Raw genomic sequence first — 24,398 nt, forward strand, 5'->3', positions numbered from 1 at the left:
GATGACTTCCAATCAGGATTCAGACCGGGGTACAGCACTAAAACTACTATGCTCCACATCGTGGACGATGCCCTCCAAGCCCTAAACCAAGGCAAAACCCACCTTCTAATCCTCCTAGATCTATCCTCCGCCTTCGACACGGTCAACCATGAAAAACTACTTGAACGCCTCAAACTCAGGATGTGTTTGGATGGCACTGTCTTAGAATGGTTCAGATCCTTCCTATACAACCGATCTCAGAGATTCCTCATTAACGGCAACCTATCAGCTCCCACCCTGGTCACGATTGGTGTCCCCCAAGGTTCAAACCTGTCTCCCACCCTCTTTAATCTTTACTTAGAGCCACTCACCGAAGTTCTTCGTACCGCTAACATCTCCTACCATGTGTACACGGACGACTCCCAAATATACATTAATATTTCATCGCTCGAGGAGATCCTCTCCCTAAACGAGACCCTGAAACTGCCCGTCCAATGGCTAGCCTCTAACCAACTCAAACTCAACGCAAAGAAAACTGAATTTCTCCTAATCTCCCCTAAAAAATCCAACCTGGAGATTCAGATGTGGATCAAGGCCATCAGAGCCTTAAACTGCCCGCCGACCATCGTGGACTCTGCCAAATCTCTGGGCATAATCCTCGACTGTAACCTGACCATGCGAGACCACATTAACTCGATGGCCAAATCAGCCAGATTCCACCTGAGCTACCTTTGGAAACTGAAACCTTTCATCGATGCTCCTGACTTAAAAATGGCAGTCCAAGCACTAGTCATCTCTAGACTAGAATATGGCTGTTCCACCCTCACGGGTTTACCCAAGATCTCCTTGGCACCTCTAAAAGCCTTCCTCAACGCGGCCGCCAGGCTACTTACTGGCAATAGGAAATTCGACCACACCTCTCCACATCTGAAAGCGTTGAACTGGCTCCCTCTAGAGGCCAGAATACAGATGAAACTGGCATGCATTACACACAAGGCACTTTGTGCAAACTCCTCTGCTTATCTGGCACAGAAACTAGTGGTATCTGGAGGAAGCAGGAACTCCCGGTCTGCCAGAAACCTCTTGCTCCAACCTGCCCGTTTTCAGAAAAAAAGAACCTACAATAGGGCCTTCTTGGGGCAGCACCAAGAATTTGGAACTCTTTCCCACCCGCCATCAGAAGAATCCCTTCTCTAGCATGCTTCAAAAAGGAGGTCAAAATTTTCCTTATGGGTAAATTCCTCGTCTAAGGCCTGCCTTCAACCACCACAGTGTGTCTGACTAATCTAAAACTATCGCTTCTTCCTCTGATCACCATCTCACTCCACCAAGAAAATGTGGGGCTTTTGTTTTTACTGATTTCAACTGTAAGTGTAACCATACACTTGTGTCCCTCTTTTTTCTCTATGTTCCCAGCTCCCCTGTCCCCCTCCAACCATTTTGTATATTTCTGTACTCTAAGACTTTTTGTTTGTTCTCCTCTGTAAACCATTGTAAAGTGCTATGATACCCTCACGGGTCAAGTTCGCGCTCTATAAAACACTAAAATAAATAGAACCAAGTATAGCTTAAATTGAAGAACAAATTGGTTTTGCGTGAGATGGTTATTTATGCACTCTTTGATTCTGTTTGTTGTTTTGTCTTGGTGCTTTTAGATTTCTTTGTCCAGACTATCATATAAATTTGGAATGAATTGCATAATTTTTTTTATAAATCAGGATGAATTAAGCAATGCTTTGATCTTGCAAACACTTATTGCTCAATCATTTAACAAAATGCATTAATTGTGAAGGTATAATTAAGGATTGTAGGTTTAAACCTGTACAATTTGATAAACGAGAATGGCAATGCTAAATGATATACCTGGAGAAACAATTGTTTTTTGTTCATTATTATTGTGTAAGTATATGTTTAGGGTGTGCACCTTTTTTCATATGATCAAGGACACCGAGTTCTGATTTCTATATTTCGTATGACTATGAATTCTGTGCATTGCGGTCCTGGCTTGCAACTTATAAACTAATTTGACAAGACCTGTCAAGTGTCACACATCGAATGACACATTAACGCAAACGTAATTTATTTCAACATTCCCCCAGCCGAACGTTTTAGTTGATATACTTTTCATGGTTTTTATTAAGAATGAGTCAGAGTTAATCTTCAAGTAGTTTAATTCAAGGCAGCACGGCAGTATGTCCTTCCAGCTGAAGGCTTCCCAAGTTACTGATAAACACTGGGCATAGACATACAATTCCAAAACAGAACCTTGAATGCATTGTAAATAATAACTAAGCGCATGCCACACTAACAAGGTGCATGCACTTAAAGGTACATAACATAGAATATAACAGTTTTGTACCTGACTCTGTCTTGGAGTAAATACGTGTAATTTTTTCATTAGGAGCAAAATACCAATCATAACAATCAACAATAACCACTGGATTTACTGCTAACCTGGAGTACCTCGTGTTCCAGAGTACCGTCAACGCCTCATCGGTGAATGATACTAAGCACTATATAAATACAATTGTAAAGCAATACTCTTCCAAGATGGCAGCGCAAAGTGCCCATCTTCTGTGATCATGCAGTTATGTCTTCTCTGTCTATGCTGCGCGGGGTCGGAGGTGATGCTAGTGACGTTTGTTTCCCGCCAGCAGCCTAAGCTCGGCGAGTGGCTGTCCTGCCTTCTCTGTACACCATCATGCCTGTTGCCGGGGACTGGCTCAGCGCACCGCTGAGCTTGGTGCAAGGGCTCTTTGGTGAGTGTGGGAGGTTAGCAGGATTCTTTGGGAGGGGCGTACAGAACCCTGGCCAGGAGACATCGCGGGTCTGAAAATGTACACTTTGCACGAGGAACAGTTAGATAGGAACTTAAGCTGAGCAAGAGAGCGCAGAAGGGATGGGTTGGTAGTATGAATGCGATGGGAAACTTTGAGAGAGTTCAGCGCCAGTTCGCTTGGGGAGGGAATGGGCCGGTGAACGGGGAGGAAGCGGCCAGAAGTTTGAGCAAGTTTCAAGTGCTTGCGTAACGGCCAAGTTGCATATTCTTGTGTACGGTACAACAATGGCAGGGATCATAGATAGGTTATTTGGGGGCTTAATTATGGTTATATCTGGATTTGTGATACATAGTAGGGTGCAGTAGGTTCAGGATGAACACATGGTAGTAAGTAGGTAGGAGGAAGACAGACGTACGATGTCTACATGAGCTTAATACAGATGAGAGCGATATAGAAAGAGGTTTCAAGTGATGGCAGCTTAGCAGCTACTAGTGTATATCATGTTTTTTCATGATACTTTCTGATGCTGGCCTTCGCTCACTAAGAGGGAGCGAAGATGTATCCATGCTTACGATTCTTTTCATACTCTCCTGTACCTTTTTTGTAGCATCACTCTAATCACTTGTGTTAATTTTCAACGAAAGTGGTAAACGATTGCTTTTCTAATGACCCATACATGCTTCATTTTCTGTATACTCAAGCTGTCAGTGTATTCTTCTCTCGAATATCGGTTCGTAATTTCCGATTTTCTTTAGCTTATGGTACACAGTAAATCCTCCTAGATTCTTTTGAAAATTTCCCGATCGTAAAATCATTTTCAACTGTGTCCCTGTTTTCCTCACTGGTGAAATATACACCTACTGGTCTAAATGTTAAGTGTTTCATAGTAATCCACAACGTTTCTACAAATTGTACAAGTGTGTCTGGTTATGGGCTTGCAGTAACTTTCCGCCAGTATCTTCCCGATAAGAAAAATGCCCACAAAGGTTACTGCACACCATGCTCCACAACTGTATTTGAAAAACTACCGTGCTGCAGCAGGCAGAACCTACTAGTGTCAACTGATTGGTCTTCACATAGTCATGTACAAGCATTCACTAGGTATGCAGATAAAGATTCATTCTGCACCTCACTTGCGCACATGTTTCTAGAAGGTCTCTTACACACTAGTGCAGAATCTTCTTTTCCACTGCGGACAGGTGCACATTCAAGCATATTAGTGCTATATGCACTAGAAAACTTGTGTTCCTGGGTAGAACTTGACAGGAACTACGTGATATGTGGGGGAGGTTTTAGAGTGTGGTTCTGGGAAGTATGACGTAATATGCAGTATGTGAATTAATGTTGGAGAATAAAGATATGCTCAACCGCAGTTCCTGTGTCTGGCGTAATCTACTTGCATGCTCCAGGACTGGGGAAGACCCTACAGCTGGTGACGAAGGTTGGATTACGTGCCTGTGGAAAAAACAAGACTGCTCCCCATGAGAGTTAGCATCGGTACAGCAAACTGCTCGCGTGTGCTACCCAGAATCGAAGCAAAACAGTCTGTGACTGGCATGTGGAGTCAAAGCCCTGCTCCAGCCCATACAGAGCTGCAGAAACAATCGAAGACCTTGCAAAAGAGTGTATTCAAAACGCCTGCCAATACTGCCGGTGAAGCATTTGGGTAGAGACCCTGCGCCCCGAACATAGAGCAACTATTTAACGAAGCAAGAAAATAACCATAACCGCAACTAGTTACAATAAGCGGAGCATACTCTCATCTAGGGGCGATTGAGGCACACTGCAAAACATGCTTCTGCATGCGACTGATGGTTGCAGAGGGTGTCAGTCATCCTGCTCAATGAAATCAGTTGAATGACTCGTCCTAATGTCGGAAGGAGGGAGCGCGAAATACAAGGCAGGCATGTTCTTGAAGCCACCACCGCCATTCAACACATCCAGGAAACGGAACATTGGTGCCAGGTGGACTGCATAGATTGAAAAATTTGATGAAACATTTGATAACTTCATAGCTGCTCTAGAAGAGGAAGATCAGAAAATCATAAAATATTTGAAAAGCTTGCAGGTGATTCTCATGCTAAAGGTTACACAGACTGATGCAACATTATACCAAAAGGTAAAAGTAGCGCTGGTAGCCAAGTTCAAACCGTTGTTGATTGTGAAAGGTATATCTTCAGCAAAGCACAACCGACTAGTGAAACAATGGATGATTTTGTTGAAAGACTTGACACACTTATTAAACATTGCAAGTTCTGTGACTTTACCACTGAAGAAGCCATGCTCCTCAGAGTCATTGATGGCTGCTTTCCAGATTCTTTTAGAAGGCGCATGTTGATCTGGACGCTTAGTCCAGAAAAAATTCTGATGGCTGCAAGTGCAAAGGAGCGAGCAGAACAATAAGCTGCTGACATGGAAACTGGGACAATGCACAATGAATCAGTGTAGACAATGAAAAACAAGCACAAAATGGATGCCTGTAAGTCAATGTCGTTGAAGAAAACAAAACTATGCTCACGATGTGGATTTTTGTTTCCTCATTTATTTAGAAATCTGTTTATTGAAGTTTAGGTGACATACATCATACCACAAAGCCGAATAATGTACAGTTACAATTGGTGCACAGGAGAATATTCATGTTAATACAACATTAACTGCGACAATGGGGAGCAACTCTTATTCAATGTCCATACTGAAGGCCCCAACGGCTGTGGTCACATTTGTTGAATCGCTATGCATCTCTGGATCTCCCCCTGTGTGGGGAACTATCATGTGGAGGCATTGCATCTGCGGTTCCAGTCCCGTAGATGTTCATCATAAACAGAAAGCTAAATTCTTTATTAAGAACACGACTACGCAGTTGGGAAACTAACACCCCTGCAGAGAAACAACATCGAAACTCAATAGCAGCGCCCGGTGTTTGTCCAGGCATGCCTCCCCCCGCCCCCCATCCCCCCTTCAAGACAGTACACAACCAGCGGTGTTTGCGTTCCTATGGCTCACCATTTCAGCCCAAGATATGACCCCATATGCTGCCGCACCTTGTCAGGCGGGTCAGCCCCTCGCCAGCCAGCGTGTCTTCCCCAAGTTACGTGTATTTTTGTTTCCTCATGAAGGCAAATGACTAGCCCTAGGACAAATTTGTAAGGGTACTAGGAAAGAGAACCACTTTGTGACTGTGTGTCAAGCTAAGGGAAAATCAAGTGTCATAACGGAAAGAAAAGATGGACTCTAATGTACCAGAAGCACTCGCCACGCCCACAGAATCAAAAGGCAACGTCGGCTACACCAAGTAGAAGCCAAGTAAAATCAGTTGTCAAGTTCTTCGTACAGAGGTTCAACGTCTCTATCGAGTACCATCGAAGAAAATGGGTGCGTGATGATGTCCCTCAAAAGACGGCGTGCACTTGTGGGGGTTAGCTGCCTGTGAAGAAGACCGAAATAAAAAAAACTCACCAAACAAAGGCCGAACTTCTTTTGGACACTGTCCCAGAATTACTTTGAAGGTAATCTGTCACACCATAATCTTCATAATCGACATTGGGGCGTTGAATTAAAATATCATGCCAGTGAAAAAGTTCAACAGCCTCTCGTCTTTGCCACGCCTCACTCTGTCAGACCCAAAAGTATATACCTGGGCAGCTTCTAAACCATTAGAAAGCCACGGGTCATTTACAGCTGCAGTACACAAAACCGCGTCAGTACAAGCCACCATTCATGTTCTGCAAGGAACCTTGTCTAGTGCATGTTCGCTCAGTTTGCCACATCAGCTGAAATGGGGTTAATATCCATCAACTACAACCTCTGTGCTCAGCCTGAGGTTACGACCAAATTCCTGTCGTTGTTTCATGGTTTGGGAAAGCTCAAGAAAATGAAAGTGCAGCTTCATATCAACTAAGACGTTCGGGTTGCTCAGCAGCACCGTAAATTTTGCTTTTCACCTGCAAGAAGCTGTAGAGAAAGGTCTGGCAACACTTTTGAAACATGACCTCATTGAACGTTCCATGGGCTCCATGTGTTGGGTGTCGCCCATAGTAGTTGTACCAAAAAAGGTCAGTAGGGGAGCGTTGCACATTTGTGTTGATATGCGCCAACCAAATAAAGCCATTGAAAGGGAGAGTCACCCTGGTCCCCATCTAGCAGACATGATCATGCAACTGAACAAAGCTACATTTCTTTACCATCTTGACCTAAACCGAGGGTACCACCAACTCGACTTAGAAGAGAACTACATATATATTACCACTTTCTTCGCTCATGTTGGTTTGTTCACATCCAAGAGACTGAGTTTTAGTGTATCTTCGGCTGCTGAGCTATTTCAGGATGTTATCCACAGTGTAATCCAACCTGCTACACATGCTTTTAATTAAATTAATGACCTACCGGTCTTTGGGACAAACCAGAAAGAACACGACAAAGTGGTCACTCGAGTGTGCCAATTACCTGCTGATGCAGGTCTAATTTTGAATGCAGCGAAATGTGAATTTCACAAAACCAAACGTAATTTTTTTTTTTAGGCACATATTCTGTGATGGGGGAATGATGCCAGATCCAGACAAGGTGCAATCACTGTCACTCACGTGCCCCCACCCCCTTCCGGATGTTACCATGCTTAAACCCTTTCTAGATATGGCTAGTTATTGCTCAAGATACATTTGTAATTTTTCCAAAGTGCCCCATTGAGAGACTTCACAAAGAGTGATGTTCCTTTTCAGTGGTCTCCTGAATGTGATCAGAGTTTCAAAGAACTAAAATATGCAACTGAAATGCCCCACTTCAACCTCATGCTATACACCAAAGTCATGATAGTTGCAAGCCCAGTGGGACTGGGGGCAACCCTTGCTCAACACAATGGCCATTTGAATGCTCAGAAACATTGTGGCCTATGGCAGTCAAAGCCTGTATGAAGTAGAACCTGCCTACTCTCAGCTAGAGAAGGAGAGTCTGGCTGTGGTGTGGATCTGCAAACATTTTCATGTATTTATCTATGGAAAACTATTTAATGTCAGCACGGACCACCAGACATTACTCACTATGTTTGGAAAACCAAAGGCTAAGATGCCCCTCGCATCGAAAGGTGAGGGTCAAGGCTGCAAGTGTATGACTGAGATAGTACACAAGCCTGGAAAGGATCAGAACCCAGCAGATTACTTTTCGAGAGAGCCACTACATCGTCCTAGTTCAACATCCAGGTTGGCTGAAGAATATTTAAATTTTATTGTGAGGTCCAGCACACGAGCAGCGCTTGTCTGTGTACCAAATCATTGCTGCCAGCAGCAGAGACCGAGAAGTGACTGTTGTCCAAGAACTCATTGAGACAAAGTCTTTTGATGCGAAGCACACAGCCTCTTGCCGGTGATGCTGAATTCCAAACGTTCAGGATTAGTTTGCAGTCACACAAGAAGGCATAATACTGAGAGGCTCTAGATTCGCCATACCAGAGAGCCTAAGACAACGGATCATCACAGTTGACCTCTTCGGACCATTAGAAGATGAACAGCATCTCATGGTAGTCATAGTCGAATATTCTCGTTTTCCTTTGGAGCCACTGTTCTCAACAACTCTTGGTAAAGTTATAGAAAGGCTTGATGACATCTATGCAACTTTGGGTATCCCTGAGATCCTCAAATCCAATTATGGCCCATCTTTCAACAGCAATTAGTTTCTTGTGTGTCTCAACGTCTACCACCAAAAGAGTACGCCCGTCTGGCCCCAAGCCAATGGTGTAGTCGAAAGATTTATGGGCACTCTAAAGAGGATAATTTAACGAACATCAATGGATCTAATCGAGCTTGAGCCAAGCTATGTGCTATGCCCTACAGGCCTATATCAACTCTGCTCCACCACTGGTGAGAGAAGAGCTACCTTGTTGTTTGGGAGAGCCATCAGAAGAAATCTACCTCAATGGACATCAGATCGATCAGTGAATTCTGGCAAACTTTGTGACACAGATTCCTGTCATAAGAGTAAAATGAAAGCGTATGCTGATCAGCGCCGACGCACCTAGAGAATTGTCTTGGACAAAGGAGACTGGGTACTGGTAAAGCCGAGACCGATCGAAAGACTGACACCCCTTTCGCTACTGATCCTTTGACAGGTGGTGGCATGCAAGGGACACATGGTGACGGCACATTGTCTTGGAAAGTCCGTCACTCAGGGACACCACACACTTTAATCACCTACCTCGACATTCGCCAGCTCCTGAAACTGCGTATGAGGCAATCACGCCTGCAGGTCCTGCTCTCCAGCCTGAGCCTGTGCTTCCTTTGCCTGTCGGGTGAACCTTGATCACCCGAGCCGGCAGACCAGTGCAAGCTTCTCGACAATTGATTGAGGAGATGTGATTTCAAATGAAGCCTACCACTCTTTATTTAACAAAGTGGGAGATGTAGCATGTTGATGTTAGTCACTAGGGTCCTTGTGAATCTGAGCGGACCTTGAACAGGAACTATGTGATATGGCGGAGGTGTTAGTGTGTGGGTCTGAGAAGTAAGATATAATGTGCAGTATGTGAATAAATGTTGGAGAATAAAGATATGCTCAAGCGCAATTCCTGTGTGTGGCGTAATCTATTTGCATGCTCCAGGGCTGGCGAAGACACTATACACATCCTCTCGGTCAGAAGATCTAATGCCCACGCTGTTCCACACTTGCTGTGATGTGGGTGGTAGATCAATTGGTGTTGAAGCAACTATTCTGGGTTGTAGCTTAGTAATTGATGAGGCAACAACATCCACAAAGGTACCAGACTCCTCCGCTCAGTCCAACTCCTACTGCACAAATCTATGCAATTGCAGAACCAGATCCGGTGGCTGGGTCTTCTCCCTCGCTGCCAAAGCTTGGAATGAACTAGCTCTGCATATCAGTCACCTTCTCAGTTCTTGAATTTACGAAGAAACTGAAGGCATGGCTCCACACCTAGGCTCAGCCCAAGCCGCTTCTACTTTTCAGTGCAGGGATACCCTCCCGGGTGAGTTGTGCGCTCTAAAAATATGAGTGAGCAGTGTAGGGCGTCTTTTCCCATGCTGCTCCTTGGTCCTCCTAAGTATCGGCCTTTACCTGTTCACAGTGACTTTGAAATGCAAGGGATAGGCCATTGGGTCAGATATCGGAGGGTGCAAATATCCTACTGCTTTCTGATTCTTTGTGGCCTGTTACTGCCTGATTGGATTATCTTTTATCGGTGATTCGCTATGTGTCACCTGCTTACCACCTATGTAAAGACATTGACAAGTATGGTCATTCTTTCCAGTTTCAGCTCCTCCTGAGGTCAGGCTGTATGACACAGAAGGCCTCATTAAAAATGCCTGTTAAGTGTTAGCTTCTGACTTCTGCAGCCCTTTGTAATCCTTCTGTTCCAGTCCTTTTTATGGTCGAAAAATGATTAGTTACTCTGCAGTTAAATTAGATTAAGAGCTGTATAATTATTAAGGATCACAAAGGTAAGAATTGTGTTACCCAGGGACTCCTTTGCTGATACCCAAAGGTGGAGCTCTTTAAACACAGCATCATCCCGGCTGTCAAGTCCGTCCCGGTCTTGTTCGAAGGTAATATTGCATCAGTTTATCTTGGTAGCTGAAAGGCTGCTTACTTTAACTTTTGTTTTTCTCACAATTCCCTTCTCTTGTTTTATTTGAGCACATCTCTAAACAACTTTAAACCTACATATCCATCAAAGCTATTATTTTACTTTCTACTGACAACTTACATTTCGACATACAAATTCATAAATATATTTTCACGTTTAGTTATGAGTGTGATGAGCCCTTAATGGGACTGTTGCAACAGCTCTTTGAGGCCATTAATAACCAAACACATAAACACCCATGATAACCAGCATGGCAAGAATATAACGATTTCATATTCCAAACCAGTTACCAGTCCGTTATCAGAGGCCCCACATATCTTTTACAGTGTTGCTTTTATGTGGTTGTTTTAATTTGGAATGAATGTGGACATCAAAGTGTCCAGCACATAATCGCAGCTCTACCTTTCCACTAGAGCACTGACTCCTTCTTTTGATGCAAGCACAAAGTCCACGGCCATCAGGTTTTGATAAGTGGCAGCTCATTTAGTCCTCAATTTAAGTTACTTTCTCCAAAGCATCAGCCATAAAGTTGTGTACGTCTTTCAGGATTGTAGCTATTTTGCACTTCTAGAAAGGAGAGGTCTGCCATATAACTTAACTTGGAAATAGTACAACAAAGAACTTGGACATTTCAGCTTTCTCTACTTTATTCATTAGAATTGTGGTAGGAACATTCATGTCTTTTTTGGGACGGAAAAGTCCTCTACATGTTAACGGATGTGCACCGTCAGTGCCCAACTGCAGTGACGTCTGGATCCCTAATGCTGAATTTTATCATAGGCAAACACGGATCATGCGTGTGAACCATGACATAGGCCTGTCTCACAAATTGTGGTCTTGTTGGCAGTGCTTAATTTGTAAAATATGAAGTGCAGGTGCTCAAATGTTTGTCGGAGGCCACACCTACGTTTCTCTGGCTCCACCCACTTCCTCAACTGGCTCCACCCACTTACTCCATTAGCTCCACCCACATCTTCAACTGGCGCTGCTAAAAGTCAGATGTAACAACTGATCTGAATTTCAGCAAAGGAGCCTTCCTCATAGTAAGATTTTGGTAGGAGGTTCCCATGCCCTGTGAAAATTTTGTAAAAGATTAAATCAAAAGTGCATTTAAGCACAATTTGGGAATAAATTAGCTAAAATCACTAATGCATTGAAAAGGGACAATTTCAGTGCTCTATGTGCAGATTTGGGGAAAGGACAATACTGGGGTATCAGAGAATGCTTAGCACATATCACGAACTGTCATTTTTTTTTTTACTGTACTGAATAAGCTTATGCTTTTAAAGGCAGCTATTTTACACATCTCATTAAGAAAAATAAGCTTCTGTATGATGGTGTTCACAACCTATAAAATATACCGCTTTGCAAATTCTAGTACTTCGAATAAATAAATCAGTGATATGCTAACAGCTGTATTGCGTCATCTGGCTTTTCTGTGGACAGGAGTATTACCAGAATTAAGTGACAAAGCACAGTCATAGAATGCCCAGGGGTGGACGTCATTTTACTAGTCTTTGATGCAAGTACGACCTGAAGGGAGCAGTTAGATTTAGGTACAAAGGGCATGATGAGAACTCAAAATAAGCTACTGTTACCAGAAACATGCTCACTTTTAGCTGTACGTTTTTAAGTTGGAATCGTGTCTAGGCTATAAAAGTTTTCTTTATTTTGGGAGATTAAAACAGGCATGAGGCATGTCAGGTTTTTGGATGGCATCTGTGTGTACCTACACAGCCATATAACACAATGTGTAATTTTAGCATTAGAAGATTTAGCATTTAGCAAGTAAATGAACTGAATCAGCAGTTTAGAAAAGCAGATTTCTAGGACAGCAAAGAGAAGGTACACAACCATGAATAATATCTGGAGTCAGACCTGAAACAAGAGCTCAGCTTAGCTACTCATTCGGGGAAAGTGGGGCATAAATGGACCATTTTTGCATCCGCGATCTGTGATTAAGCTTTTGTTCAGAAGAGAGTGAAGATAATTCCTCAGTCTCACTGATCTTTTAATGCAAGTCTAAATATGTGGATTAATACTAAAACTTACAACTGCTCAAATGGCAGGCAATGAATGGAGCCATGGGTGACGTCATCCACTACAGTTAGAGGTTCTAATTTCCTGTCTGTGTGGTCACAGGTTTAAATCCTGGCAGGTCCCCTGCCTTTCATCGTTCTGAGGTCGATAAAATGAGTACCATTGATCTGTTGTTCAGCTCCAAGATACCCTTGGGTGAAGGTGCGCTTCACAAGTTCTTATGTATACTTTATGTTGTGATTTGCAGTATAATATCCGTTCTTTTCACTTCGACAGGCTAATCCCGAGATAAATTAACAGGTAACTAGGTGCATAACAGCAGTGTGCCATGGCGTGGTACTAGGAGGGCATGATTAAAGTAGTAACTGACATGTTAGTGTGTGGTGTGCACTACATGAATGAAAACGTATGTCTGAGGCTTGCACAGTGAAGATTCAGACCGACTTCTGGCCTTATCATGATAATGTTGCATTTTGTGGGTGGAAATTGCACATCTGCTAGTATCACAAGACCAGTTAACAGATTTCGGAGTTAGCTCTGTACCTTTGAGCTTACAGGAACACAAGTCATTCACGTGCAAGGTGGAGCTCATTGTCCAACAGAGTCCAGTCCCAGACCCCCATTCGAACATGTGGTTCCTCTCCTGCTCTGCAAAGCTCACAGTAACACACAAATCATGAAGGTGTAGAGGTGAAAAGTGCAGTGCACGGCTGCACGAAGAAAAATGAGTCATAACGGCCAGAGCTGCCAACATTGGCGCTGGGGCACCAGGTTCGAGTCTCGTCAGGGACGCTCATAGGTAGCGCTGTGACACAATTGAATAGAAAAAAACAAATAGTGAATGTGCAATTAGCTCCCGCGATTTGCGTACAATTAAAATCCCGTTTGCATACACAAAGGATTCGCGGCCTTAGAGTCAAAATTGTTATGCCTGCGGCTGCGCATCAAAATAAAAGTTACAATACTATCCTTTGCCAGGTTCAAGATGGTGCTTCCTTCTCTTCCCAGCACCAGTGTGTCGCACAATCAACCTCTATGCCTGACATCTCACGTGAGCAGTGTATTATATTCATGGATTTTTGGAATAATGGTACAAGTAAGCGTCAGCTTGCTATTCCTTAGTCTTGCTGGCAACAGCACCAAGCATTACGGGACTATTAGTTTACTTATGGTCTACAAGACCGTACGTGCTGAGGCCAGGAGTGGGGTTAGATTTAGAAATTGAAGTAATGGGTAAACCTAAACCCACCAGAACAGACTTTAGCTACTTTAAAAAAATTTGATTTACAGCTTCCCTGCTGCCATCCCCGGGCCGTGAGCGGTCATTCCAGGACTGCGAGAGCGAGACAGTCAGACAAGCCCGTTTTTTGGCAGCCTCCACAGATTTAGCCCAGTACTCTGAAGCAGGGGAGGGACGATACTTCAGGGGCCGGGCAGGTAGGACTTTCACTTAACCCCAGCCGGGCCAGCCCCTATCATGATAGAAGTGTACGCCGGTGGCGGCTACCAGGCCAGGCAGTGCAAAGAGTGCATCAGTCAGTCTGCATCATATACACAGTGGTCGAAGTGGGGGGAAAAAAAGTAGGGGAACTGTAGGCGAGAATCGGAGGGCGGGAATAACCTGAGGATTGGATCAGTGGGCGGAGTTAGAGGTGTGGCCAGGATTGACAAAACATCCCAATCTTTAGTATTTGTTTGGCATTCCACTGACCAGTTACAGCTTATTATGTTATGTAATACAACCAATGGATACACATGATTATTTAACGATTAATATGAGTTATTGACATTAAAATAAATTCACAAAGTGGAATATGTTTCTAATCCTAGAATGTCCCAAATACGCTTAGAAGTGGAAGCACACGCCATTTGTTTCCGAGCCATGGAGTTTCTGCCGTCAGCAATATACACAGAGACAATCAATTTTACGTGTGTAAATCACTTAATAGGATAAGTTACATAAGACAAAGGACTACAAGGTGTAGGAGTCACATGACAACCATATTAGTAGGCAGTATAGTTTAATAGTGATTGATCTGGAGAAACACAAACTCAGAATTTACAACTTAATACCATGATTGGGGGTTCTCATTAATAATCATTATTGATTTCTATCCAAATGAACACTTTTTGCAACATTATGATAATCAAAGGCTTAGGGAAAAAAACATAAAGCTCTAGTTCATACCTTGCAGTTTGCTTGCAGCTCTTAGATGAAAGTTAATAGCTCACTATTCTTTGTTAGGATTTTAACTTCTAAACTGCAAGTAGCAAAAGGAGCTTACTGACAAAAGCAGTAACCCACTGACCTATTTTAAAAATGTGCACTTTGTGATGGGCATGGTACATTTTCTTTGCAGCAGGCACATTAACCCTCTGCACTATCTTTCCATGAGTCAAAACTTCCACTAGACAAAACTCTGATCTCGCTCTAGGAAGAAGTTTATTCACCGGAGATATCATGACATTTTTTATTATTGCCGAAAATTGCTGTAGGCCAGGAAGGAGGCTGCAAGTGCTTTTAAAACCATAATTTACAACGCCCCCACTCAAAGTCAGCACCCGTTGCAGTCACACCGGTTGCACCACCCTAGAGCCAGCTCTTCTCAGGGGTCCTGTGACCTCAGTGACAGTCACTGTTGCTAGGGTCTGCTACTTTGTAGGCCTGCCCGCAAGACTGGAGGTGAACTTCAGTATGGATTGTGTTGGACAAGCCTTCAAGGTGATTCCACATTTGCCACTGCTAGGGTCCACCTGCTGGTGCTAAGACACCAGGGCTTTTCCGGTTTTGCGGGGCCTTCTAAGGTCTCTCATGGGAATGTGCTCCCTCATGAGAGTGGTCTGGGAGATTCTTCATGAAGACTGAACCTGGTTCCCTAGTTCTAAATTCGGCAGCTCTGCCCACAGTGCTACATCCGCCCCCTCACTGAACACCATACTGCCCCACTAAGAGAAATTCACACTGCCTTCAACTCCAATCCAATTTGACCTGCTATAAACAACTGGATGCGACTCAATTCAAATTGCGCACTAGGCAAGAGCAATATGCTGCCTAAAGGAAAAAGTACCATCATCCTGGAAAAAGCAAACACTCATAGGGAATGAAAGATTAACTAAAGCACGTGGAATGTAAGCAGAAACAACATGGTGAACTTAACGCTTTTACACTCACTATTCAGAAATCAGTGAGTGCTTCTGCCTGAAAACTACAGGGCCCAAAAAGGACCCATTTCAATGTCCACTGCTCATATGCTTACAAAGCGTAAGCAATATGGTTTAAAAAGACCACAGGCGTGAACACAAAGCCGCCGTACACATTTTGTTTTCCAATCCACCCATCAACCAGGTATTGAAATACCTCCAGGTTTGGCGCACTTCCCCACGGGGGTGGTGGGTGGGGGTGGGGGGGTGGACAGCTCTTCACTGGCAAACTCGGTAAAGTGACGCTAATGTTTTTGGGGTTTGAATAAAACCAATCTGGCCACTTTAAGAACACCCCATCTTGCTTTTATTTAGTTACTGATTTTTCATATTATGAACCTTTTTATTTCCGAGGCTGCACTTTGGAATAGAACAATGTAAAAACGGCATTTCCAGCAAAAGTTGTTTTTCTTTTTTTTTTTTATTAAAAACCTTTATTCATCAAAAATGAGGACACAGCTATTCAGCTGACAACCTGGAGGTGCGGCAGCTTCAAGAGAGCAATACAGAGAAGCATCCACAGTGCATAGAAAGGAGAAACAAAAAGGTTCCATTTTAAATAAACACAAACACAAACCAAACCCAAGCAAGGCGAAGTACACTGAATAAACCTGGTGATTGCCCCTCAGGGGAGACCGGACCCCCTTCGTCTATCAGTCACAGCGCTGTGATAAGAGGAAAAAGGGGAAAAGCAGAGGCCCAAGAAGTCAATTAACAATCAAAACATATGTACAGAGCAGGAAAGAATGCTAAGGAGAGTCTTTTTTGCATCCATTTCACAGGGGAACACATGAACGACAGGAAGAAAGAGGGTGAGAACCATTTCTTGAGTCTCGGCTTTCGGTAAGTGAGGAGGAGTTAGACAGAGAGAGAATAGGAGTAAGAAAGAGGGTGGGTGACGGGTCAGCTGCCAGCGGCAGAGCAGAAGCTGACACCTTCCTTGTCTTGTCTGGGCAGGAAGCAAGAGACGGAGACCCTTTCCTTCTCTGCTCCCCGCCGTCCCGAACAGCCACTAATGCCGAGCCCTCTCTGCAGGCCTTGGATGTTTCTTATGGGACGCATGTTCAAAATAAAAAAGTAGGGGCACAGACTCTATAGAATTAAAGAAGTAGGGGCACGCCGATCCCGCCCACTTCGACCACTGCATATACATGATCATCGAATTTTGTGGAGTCAGACTCCACTACCACCACAACGTCGACCCGACGACCGTCATGCCACCACGCAAAAAAAAAAAAAAAATGCAGCGTTGGTTTGGCATGGTAACGACTTAACTTAGACTTAGTCAGTACTTAATTTACCTGATGTACGCGTGGTGGGCCAGGTGCCGGCCGGGACACACACTGCACTCACTGCCTCCCTTTATTGACCGACTGCTTCCGTAACCGTTAGGCGGGACTGGGCCTGGTATTGCGCAGTAACTGGCTGTGGCTTGCCATGAACAGATGACTCGCTGTGTGGTGCGCGTGCGGGTATCCTGGGGTGTGGCCATCTGGGAAAAATCTGCACGCACTGCCGAACAGCCCCTACCCCCCAGCAGAACCAAAATCCACCCCACATCATATTCTTGGCATCATGGCTACTATCTACTACTTAACTTAGTACTTAAATTATTTACCTGTGCTGTACTTATGGGGGGCCGGTGGAGTCACTCACTGCCTTATTGACTGACTCAGTGGCTCCGTAACCGTTAGGCGGGAGTTGGGACTGGGCCCCTGGTGGTATTGCTCAGTAACTGGCTGTGCCAGTGGCTTGCCTTGAATGGATGAGGTGCGTGTGCCGATATGCTGAGGCGTGGCAATCTGGGAAAAATATGCGCGCGCTCCCCCTACCCCCCTGCAGAACCAAAATCCAGCCCAATGACTCAGTGTCCCGCCAAAAGGCAACAATGAAGCAAGGGCCGCCATCAATCAAGCAACATTAAATGAATCTCAAACTCCTGCTCTGATTTGGCTCAGATTCAGTCTCAGCCGCTGCCACAAGGCCCGCAACACTATTTCCTACCGTTACTCACTTGGGAGACGGTCACGAGAACAACATTAGTCTGCGGCGGTACAGTTACAGTGAAGAGGTAAATTAAATATGTCAATTCAATTTAATATTGACTTCAATGCAATATGTGATGTGCAGAGTATAGACACGGCCCTGATGATTAAGTGCCGGTGCTAAGCACCGACACAAATTAAGCACTGCTTGTTGGACTTGGAGGCTTTCCTAAAGCACTTTCCTTGTAGAGGTGGAAGGCTACTGCCTTCACCAAGAGTTAAGCAGCCCAGGTGTAGCGGTTGCAGCATACAGTATAGTGATCAGTAGAAATGAACAGGTCCTTTTTAACCTTTAAAAAGTTCCACTGCTGTGTGCATAACTCACCCTTGGCTACATCAGATCGATGTGAAGTGCTGCACAGCGCTGAAGTGGTGTATCTGCTCTCGGTCTGTGTGTGCCTGAGAAGTGTGTAATACAGGGATAAAGCAGTACTGAGGACTGTGTGCTTAGTGTATACATGTGCTGGAGGTGCATGTGCCTGTGAGTGGTACAGAACCAGAAGGATGTAGTGTTGTGCAGTGCATGCAGGATAAGTGCATGTGCTGGGTGTATGTGTGCCTGTGAGTTGTACAGTACATGCAGGATACAGTCTTGGGCAGTGTGTGAGTGATAAATGGAAGTGCTGGATGTATGTGTCTGTGTGGGTACAGTACATGAAGGATACAAGACTGTGCTGTGCTTGTATGCTTTATAGATGCACTCAGTTTGTGTGCCTTTGGATGGTACAATAGATGGAAGGCTCTTGATCCATTTAGGAAGACCCAGACCTGCACGGTGAAACGTGGAGAGGAGGTAAAGAGATCCCTCCCAGACAGATTTGTGTTTTGCTGCATTCCTGTAAGCTGGGTGGGGGACACACTGAGGAGGGGATGACCAGGCCTCCCCTGTCCACTTTAAAGGGTGCTCTTTGATTCAGAGTGAGGTCACAAGGCAGGGGCCTGGGCTCATCTCAGGAAGGAGATTGGGCTAAGAAGAGCATCATAAAGCACAGGGCTGGGAGTCCTGGGCTAACCTTTTAAGGAAACACAAGGATATGATGGACGGAGCGCTGAAACCTTTCAGACACTCACCCCCAGATCTGGGTTGAATCCATCATCGTTCTTTAGCTCACTTCGCCACCCCTGTTCAGACACAGCTATATGCAAATCAGTCTTGACCCTGTGCCTCATGGGAACAGTCCAGCCCAAACTGCCAAGCCATGTCTTCCCTGGAACAGAAACAAGCATCATGGGACCGGTTTTGGGCTAACAGCCCTCATCAGCCAGGCTAGCTTGAATCCAGTGGCAAAGTTAGCAAGGGACCCATGTCTGGGCATACCCTGCCAACTTAGGGCGAACAAAGCACAGCCTAATACAGAATGTCAATGAATGCGATCAAAGTCTCATTCCAGTTTCAACATATTTTCCATTTAACTGTAATAGCTTTAGTGGCACGTGGTTTAAATTAAATTAACCATTTGGCACAATTTAAGAATAGTTGACACACCTGCTCGCATGAATGGAATATTCACTAACCGATTGAATCGCGGTCTGACCGACCACTGCAGGTACTTTGTGCTTGTTAGTTGGAGGTGTATTTCTGCAAGTAGATTTTGTATTATTGGTTTTGTTACACACCACAGGGTTCACTGAGCAGGCACGTTTCAAGTATGTTTAGGTCTCGCCTAGCATTGCAGCGCGAATGCGCTGCCATAGCTTTGCGAGGCATGCAGTACTAGTGTGGAAGGTCCGGCCCATCTTCTTCATTGGCTTAGGTTCTAAATGCTGCCTTCCGATTGGTTTTAAGCTTGTTAGTCTCTCCTCATAACAGCCATGTCAGTCATTTGTGTCCTGCCATGGCTACTGGACCCTTCACAGCACAAACTACTTTCTTCTTCTTAGGTCTCGCCTAGTGTTGCAGCGCGAATGCGCTGCTATCGTTTTGTGAGGTATGCAGTATACACTATAGTGTGGAACTCCGCCCACTCTCCAGCCCATCTTCTTCATTGGCTTAGGTTCTAAATACTGCCTTCCGATTTGGTTTTAAGCTTGTTGATCCCTCCCCATAACAGCCTTGTCAGTCATTTGTGTCCTTCCACGGCTACTGGGATACTGGCCCCTTCACAGCACAGACTTTCTACCTGTGCCCCCTCCCGCAGTCCGATGCCTTCTCGCCGCCGCCTCCCTCGTGCCTCGTCGCCAACACGCATTGCTACTTGAAATGCAATAGGTCTAGCGTAAATGCGAGTCCTATTGCATTGCCAATGCTTGTTTTGGTTTCGTAACTTGTGGCATTCACCATGTTTATTTTATCGTCACTTCTTTTTTGTCACTTAATGCACTTGGTTTCCATTGCACGTTTGTCACGTTATTTTGAAATCCTATTACTTTACTTTACTAGTTGGCACACTATTTTTCAGATGCGTTTGGTGAAGGGTTTATTTTGTAAATATCATACAGTGACATGTTATGTATGTGGCAGCTATTGTGGTTACAATGGCATGTTGTATCATGCACTAGATACTGCTGGTTTTATTGCAATTTTTTGTATCTTATTTTCCCCTGAGGAAGAGCAGTTTGTCCAAAATGAATTGGATTTACATTATCATAGCTGATTAATGGTGAATCGCCAGTTGCTGGGGAGAAAAGCCTGGATTGGCATCCGTAGAACTTGCTGATGAAAATAGTCTGTAAAATAATGAATTGTATGGAAAATATTGTTGAAACCGGATTGATACTGTGATAACATTCATTAACATTCTACATTAGGCTATGCATCCTGGTTTGGGGACTTGATGACGCACCAACTTTCAACAGTGACCCCTGTAAGTTAGGAGGGGCCACCGTGGAAAACATCACCATGCTGACCGGGGCTAGAGCCTGTGGATAGTGAGTTGTGGTGACCCCAAATGTAGGAGGAGGTCACCCGGAGCACTAAGGCCACTGTTGGAGAAGTGAAGATGCCGTGGGAGCAATTAAGCGATTGGGTCAGGAAAGTTCATTGGTCTTAAAATGTTCACTTGAGCATCAAGACATAATCTGCATAATGAGCCCTTCTAGTCAACACTGTGCAAGTGCAACATGCGGACGTTGGCATTAAGGCTATATTCTTAGCAGGCATGACATCACAAGCTCCAACTACAGATTTAGGGGGCGGAGGGGGAATTATAGCACATAAACAGTGTTTTATTGCCAAAGTTGTATTCTCTTTGTTAGTTGAAGAAAATGTATGATGTCAGATCAGGTTCCCATTCTCAGCCTTTCACACTTGTGAAGCCTTCCCTCCAATTCAGTGCCGCCGCGAAAGTGACACGGGCTGCGCGCCTGTGTCACCTCCGCGGGCCGTGTCACCTCCGCGGGCTGCGCGCCCGTGTCACTTTCGCGGCGGCACTGAATTGGAGGGAAGGCTTCACAAGTGTGAAAGGCTGAGAATGGGAACCTGATCTGACATCATACATTTTCTTCAACTAACCAAGAGAATACAACTTTGGCAATAAAACACTGTTTATGTGCTATAATTCCCCCTCCGCCCCCTAAAGCTGTAGTTGGAGCTTGTGATGTCATGCCTGCTAAGAATATAGCCTTAATGCCAACGTCCGCATGTTGCACTTGCACAGTGTTGACTAGAAGGGCTCATTATGCAGATTATGTCTTGATGCTCAAGTGAACATTTTAAGACCAATGAACTTTCCTGACCCAATCGCTTAATTGCAAGTAACACACAGAATGCATTCTCTAAAAAAATAATTGCTACTAAACTGGCTTTCCAGATCTGGCTATTAAATGTTCAGTTTTAGATGCGTATATTTAGAACCACTATCCCACATCTTTCCCTACAACCTATCCCTCCTGCGGTCCTACCCATGAGTGATCAAAACTTGCATCACTGAACTTAAGTGACATGCTCTCACTAGGCTGAAGCTCGCCTGTGCTCGGGTATAGATCAATTGGCACCACATCCAGCTGCTCGGGAGCAGAGGGCACCTGCTTTGGTTTGTGCACTTGATGTGAAAGCTGAGCATACAGCGCGCAGGCAGGTGCTTCGTTAAAGTCAACATGAACAGCTCTGTTGTACGGAACTTTCTATGACTCATGGCAGAGCATAACGTTGTAGACAACTTATATCTCCGTTATTGTTCTGTTTAATGAAAGCACGGCCCTGAAATTAGTTCAGTTATTTCTGCCTTTCAAGAAAATCTGACGTTTTAACCCCTTCAACTCGGTGACCGCAAAACAAAAGGTAAGGTCTTTGGGGGAAAATAAATCATTTGATCATCTGAGTTATGACCTAACAATCTAGGTTCTTACCTCATCATGGTTCTAGCAGTGCATAATGTGGGTTTTCAACTGTGTGCATGTTCCTGACTAAGTTGGTGTCCATTTTTCTTTGAACATTTGAAGATCTTGATACTAGTACTGCCATTGCACCCTGGATATTGGTGTATCTTACAGCCATATATCCTCATGCCTATGTCTGTTTTATTGCTTGACCTTGTTATAGCCAGTTTCAGCTTACTGTAACAGCTACTTTGTCCAATAATTACCCCATAACTATGCACAAATTGCCGAAATCTTTGCAAGTGTCTGTGTTCTCGGTTTATTTAGCTAGCAACAAGTGTTCACCAGGAACTCATTTTAAGAAAATGTTTAGCGTTTTTGCAAGTGTTACCTTTTGCAATGATTCAACCATAAACCTGAACAAGTAAATATGGTATAATTCAAATACCTAAATTAAATCAATACTTGCAATATCACTTGATGTTTGTGAAAAAGTAGCCAGAGGAGTATATTGATTAATACATCAGCCGAAATGAGTAATATATTTATTTAGTTACAGAATTTTTTTTATAAAAAACATGCTCACACCAAAGTATATTTATAATGCATTAGCAATAATTAGAAACATAGTGACATTTGTGACCCCAGGCAACTGACAATAACCAACTTTTATTAAAATATGAAGTGACTGTGTATTTTAATAAAGCAACAGGCTATTGAAGTAAGAAGGATGTCTTTTATGGTTCTGATTCACCGTTTCAGATCAAGGGCCAGTCTTTTCTAGTGCTTTCAAGACTATCCTTAATGGTTGCTGATGACATTTCGACCCAACTGAAGATATGGGAGTTTTTTCAGGTTGGAGAATTCCTGGGGACTAGGGTCATTTAAGCCCCTGTAGCAAGCTCCAAATCAATTATAGCATGAGTCTCCTTAGTCACCTAAAGTCGTTGACCTTTCTTTAAGTAATTAAGGGTGGATATGTGTGCATTGGGTTCAATACCATGTAGTGTGAAATATCATTTTTAATCTGGATCGTCTTGGAGTGAGCAACCGATATGTGTTTCTCAATGTAACTTTCATTCAATTAGAAAACACAACGGGCGGAGTACAGTAAGTGACTCACCGCAAGTCAGGCTTAGCGGAGGATTGGGATCAAGAGGCCGTTGGAGAATTCCAGATTTTGCTATTGGCGTTTTATTATTATTAGCAATGCCAATAGCTCAAACTTAAACAATTTAAGACCTCCTTGCATTGAAGTGCCTGTTAGGGTTTTTGTCTGCTAATCGGTTGTAAGCTGTCTGATTGTGAAAAATCTATTGTTGACTTACCAAGAACTGATAGTGGCCTTACAGTCCATCCATTAGGTGGCTTTGCTGCCACTCATTTGCTTGCGTCTTATAATTTTGTTTGCCTTAGTTATTCTGGTCGTGCCTTCCCTAAAGTAAAGCTTCTGTACCATCCATCCTTTTCTTGGACAGTCTTGTGTCCTTCCACTACTCACGGCTAGGGAACAAATTTTCCTTTTTGGTTGAACATTCCATGAGAATACACATGTTTGCCAGCTCTCAGTCCTCTCGGACACCCGAGCTCTGTGCTGCTCTCTTGTGTCCTTCCACACCATATTGCTCTCTCCCTTGTGTGCTACTTTTCCCTTCTTCCCCACCGCACTTGTCTTTATTTGTTTTATTCTATTGCTCCCTGCAGCTGCTCCTTTGTACCCGCCTGTTTACCATATCACCACAGGGCGCTTTTTTATTTTTAAGAAGGGCAAGGCAGCAACTAATTGCATGGTGATATGCGCATGCATGTTGATGATGAACTGCCCGCTGGTTGCTTGCTATAGTGTTATTTTACCCGCTCCTCCCCCTTTCTCTTTGGTCGATGCTGCACAGGACTTGATTTTTTGCTTGTTCTATGTAACATCGCCAAAAAAGGGTTTACCTATTGGGCTTGCCCATTCTTGTTAGATCTGTGTTCTGACAACTTAGCTGTCAAACAGAGCGATTGAAAATATGTATAGTGGGCTTTGCATCTACCCCTTGACTTGAGACTTTGTCAATCATTTCTTGGCACAACTCACAATCATATTCACCTCACATCTAAAGCTATTGGTTGTTTCATATATCCTTCGCCTCATCTATTGAGTACTGTCAAGGTTGTTTTAGTGCAGTAGTGAAACCAAGTTAAGATGCTTTTGACTTGGTTTTGGATGAACTATACATATGATGCTGTGTATCGTGGCAGAGGTGTGGTGCAACAGCCAGGGTGGCTGACTCCGGAGCACGGGGCTCACGGTTCAGTCCCAGGTGCCGGCAGCAGCTCAGCCAGCGCCATGTGACTCTGGGCAGTAGCTTCGTTTATCTCCCTGGCGGCCCCCAGCGCCTTGAGATACTTAGGGGTGATTTTGCGCTTTACAAATACCATGTTATTATTGGAGGGGGGATAATGTAGAGGTGCCAAACGGAGACCGATCTTAAGACGTAGTTTGATCAGGTAAGGGAGGTGCAA

At 44.1% G+C, this 24,398-nt stretch overlaps 1 protein-coding gene across 1 annotated transcript in view; it reads left to right on the plus strand.

Moving 5' to 3' along the window:
* The first annotated feature begins 2,584 nt into the window (after positions 1 to 2,584).
* MCMBP (minichromosome maintenance complex binding protein) overlaps positions 2,585 to 24,398 on the plus strand; it is a 176,227-nt gene continuing 154,413 nt past the window's right edge. Inside the window, exon 1 of the mRNA XM_085602822.1 lies at positions 2,585 to 2,738. Coding sequence (XP_085458948.1) covers positions 2,681 to 2,738 — 58 coding nt within the window. The 5' untranslated portion in view covers positions 2,585 to 2,680. The remainder of the gene's footprint in view (positions 2,739 to 24,398) is intronic.

The sequence above is a fragment of the Triturus cristatus genome, chromosome 1_2, assembly GCF_964204655.1.
Source record: "Triturus cristatus chromosome 1_2, aTriCri1.1, whole genome shotgun sequence".
Classification (NCBI taxonomy): Eukaryota; Metazoa; Chordata; class Amphibia; order Caudata; family Salamandridae; genus Triturus; species Triturus cristatus.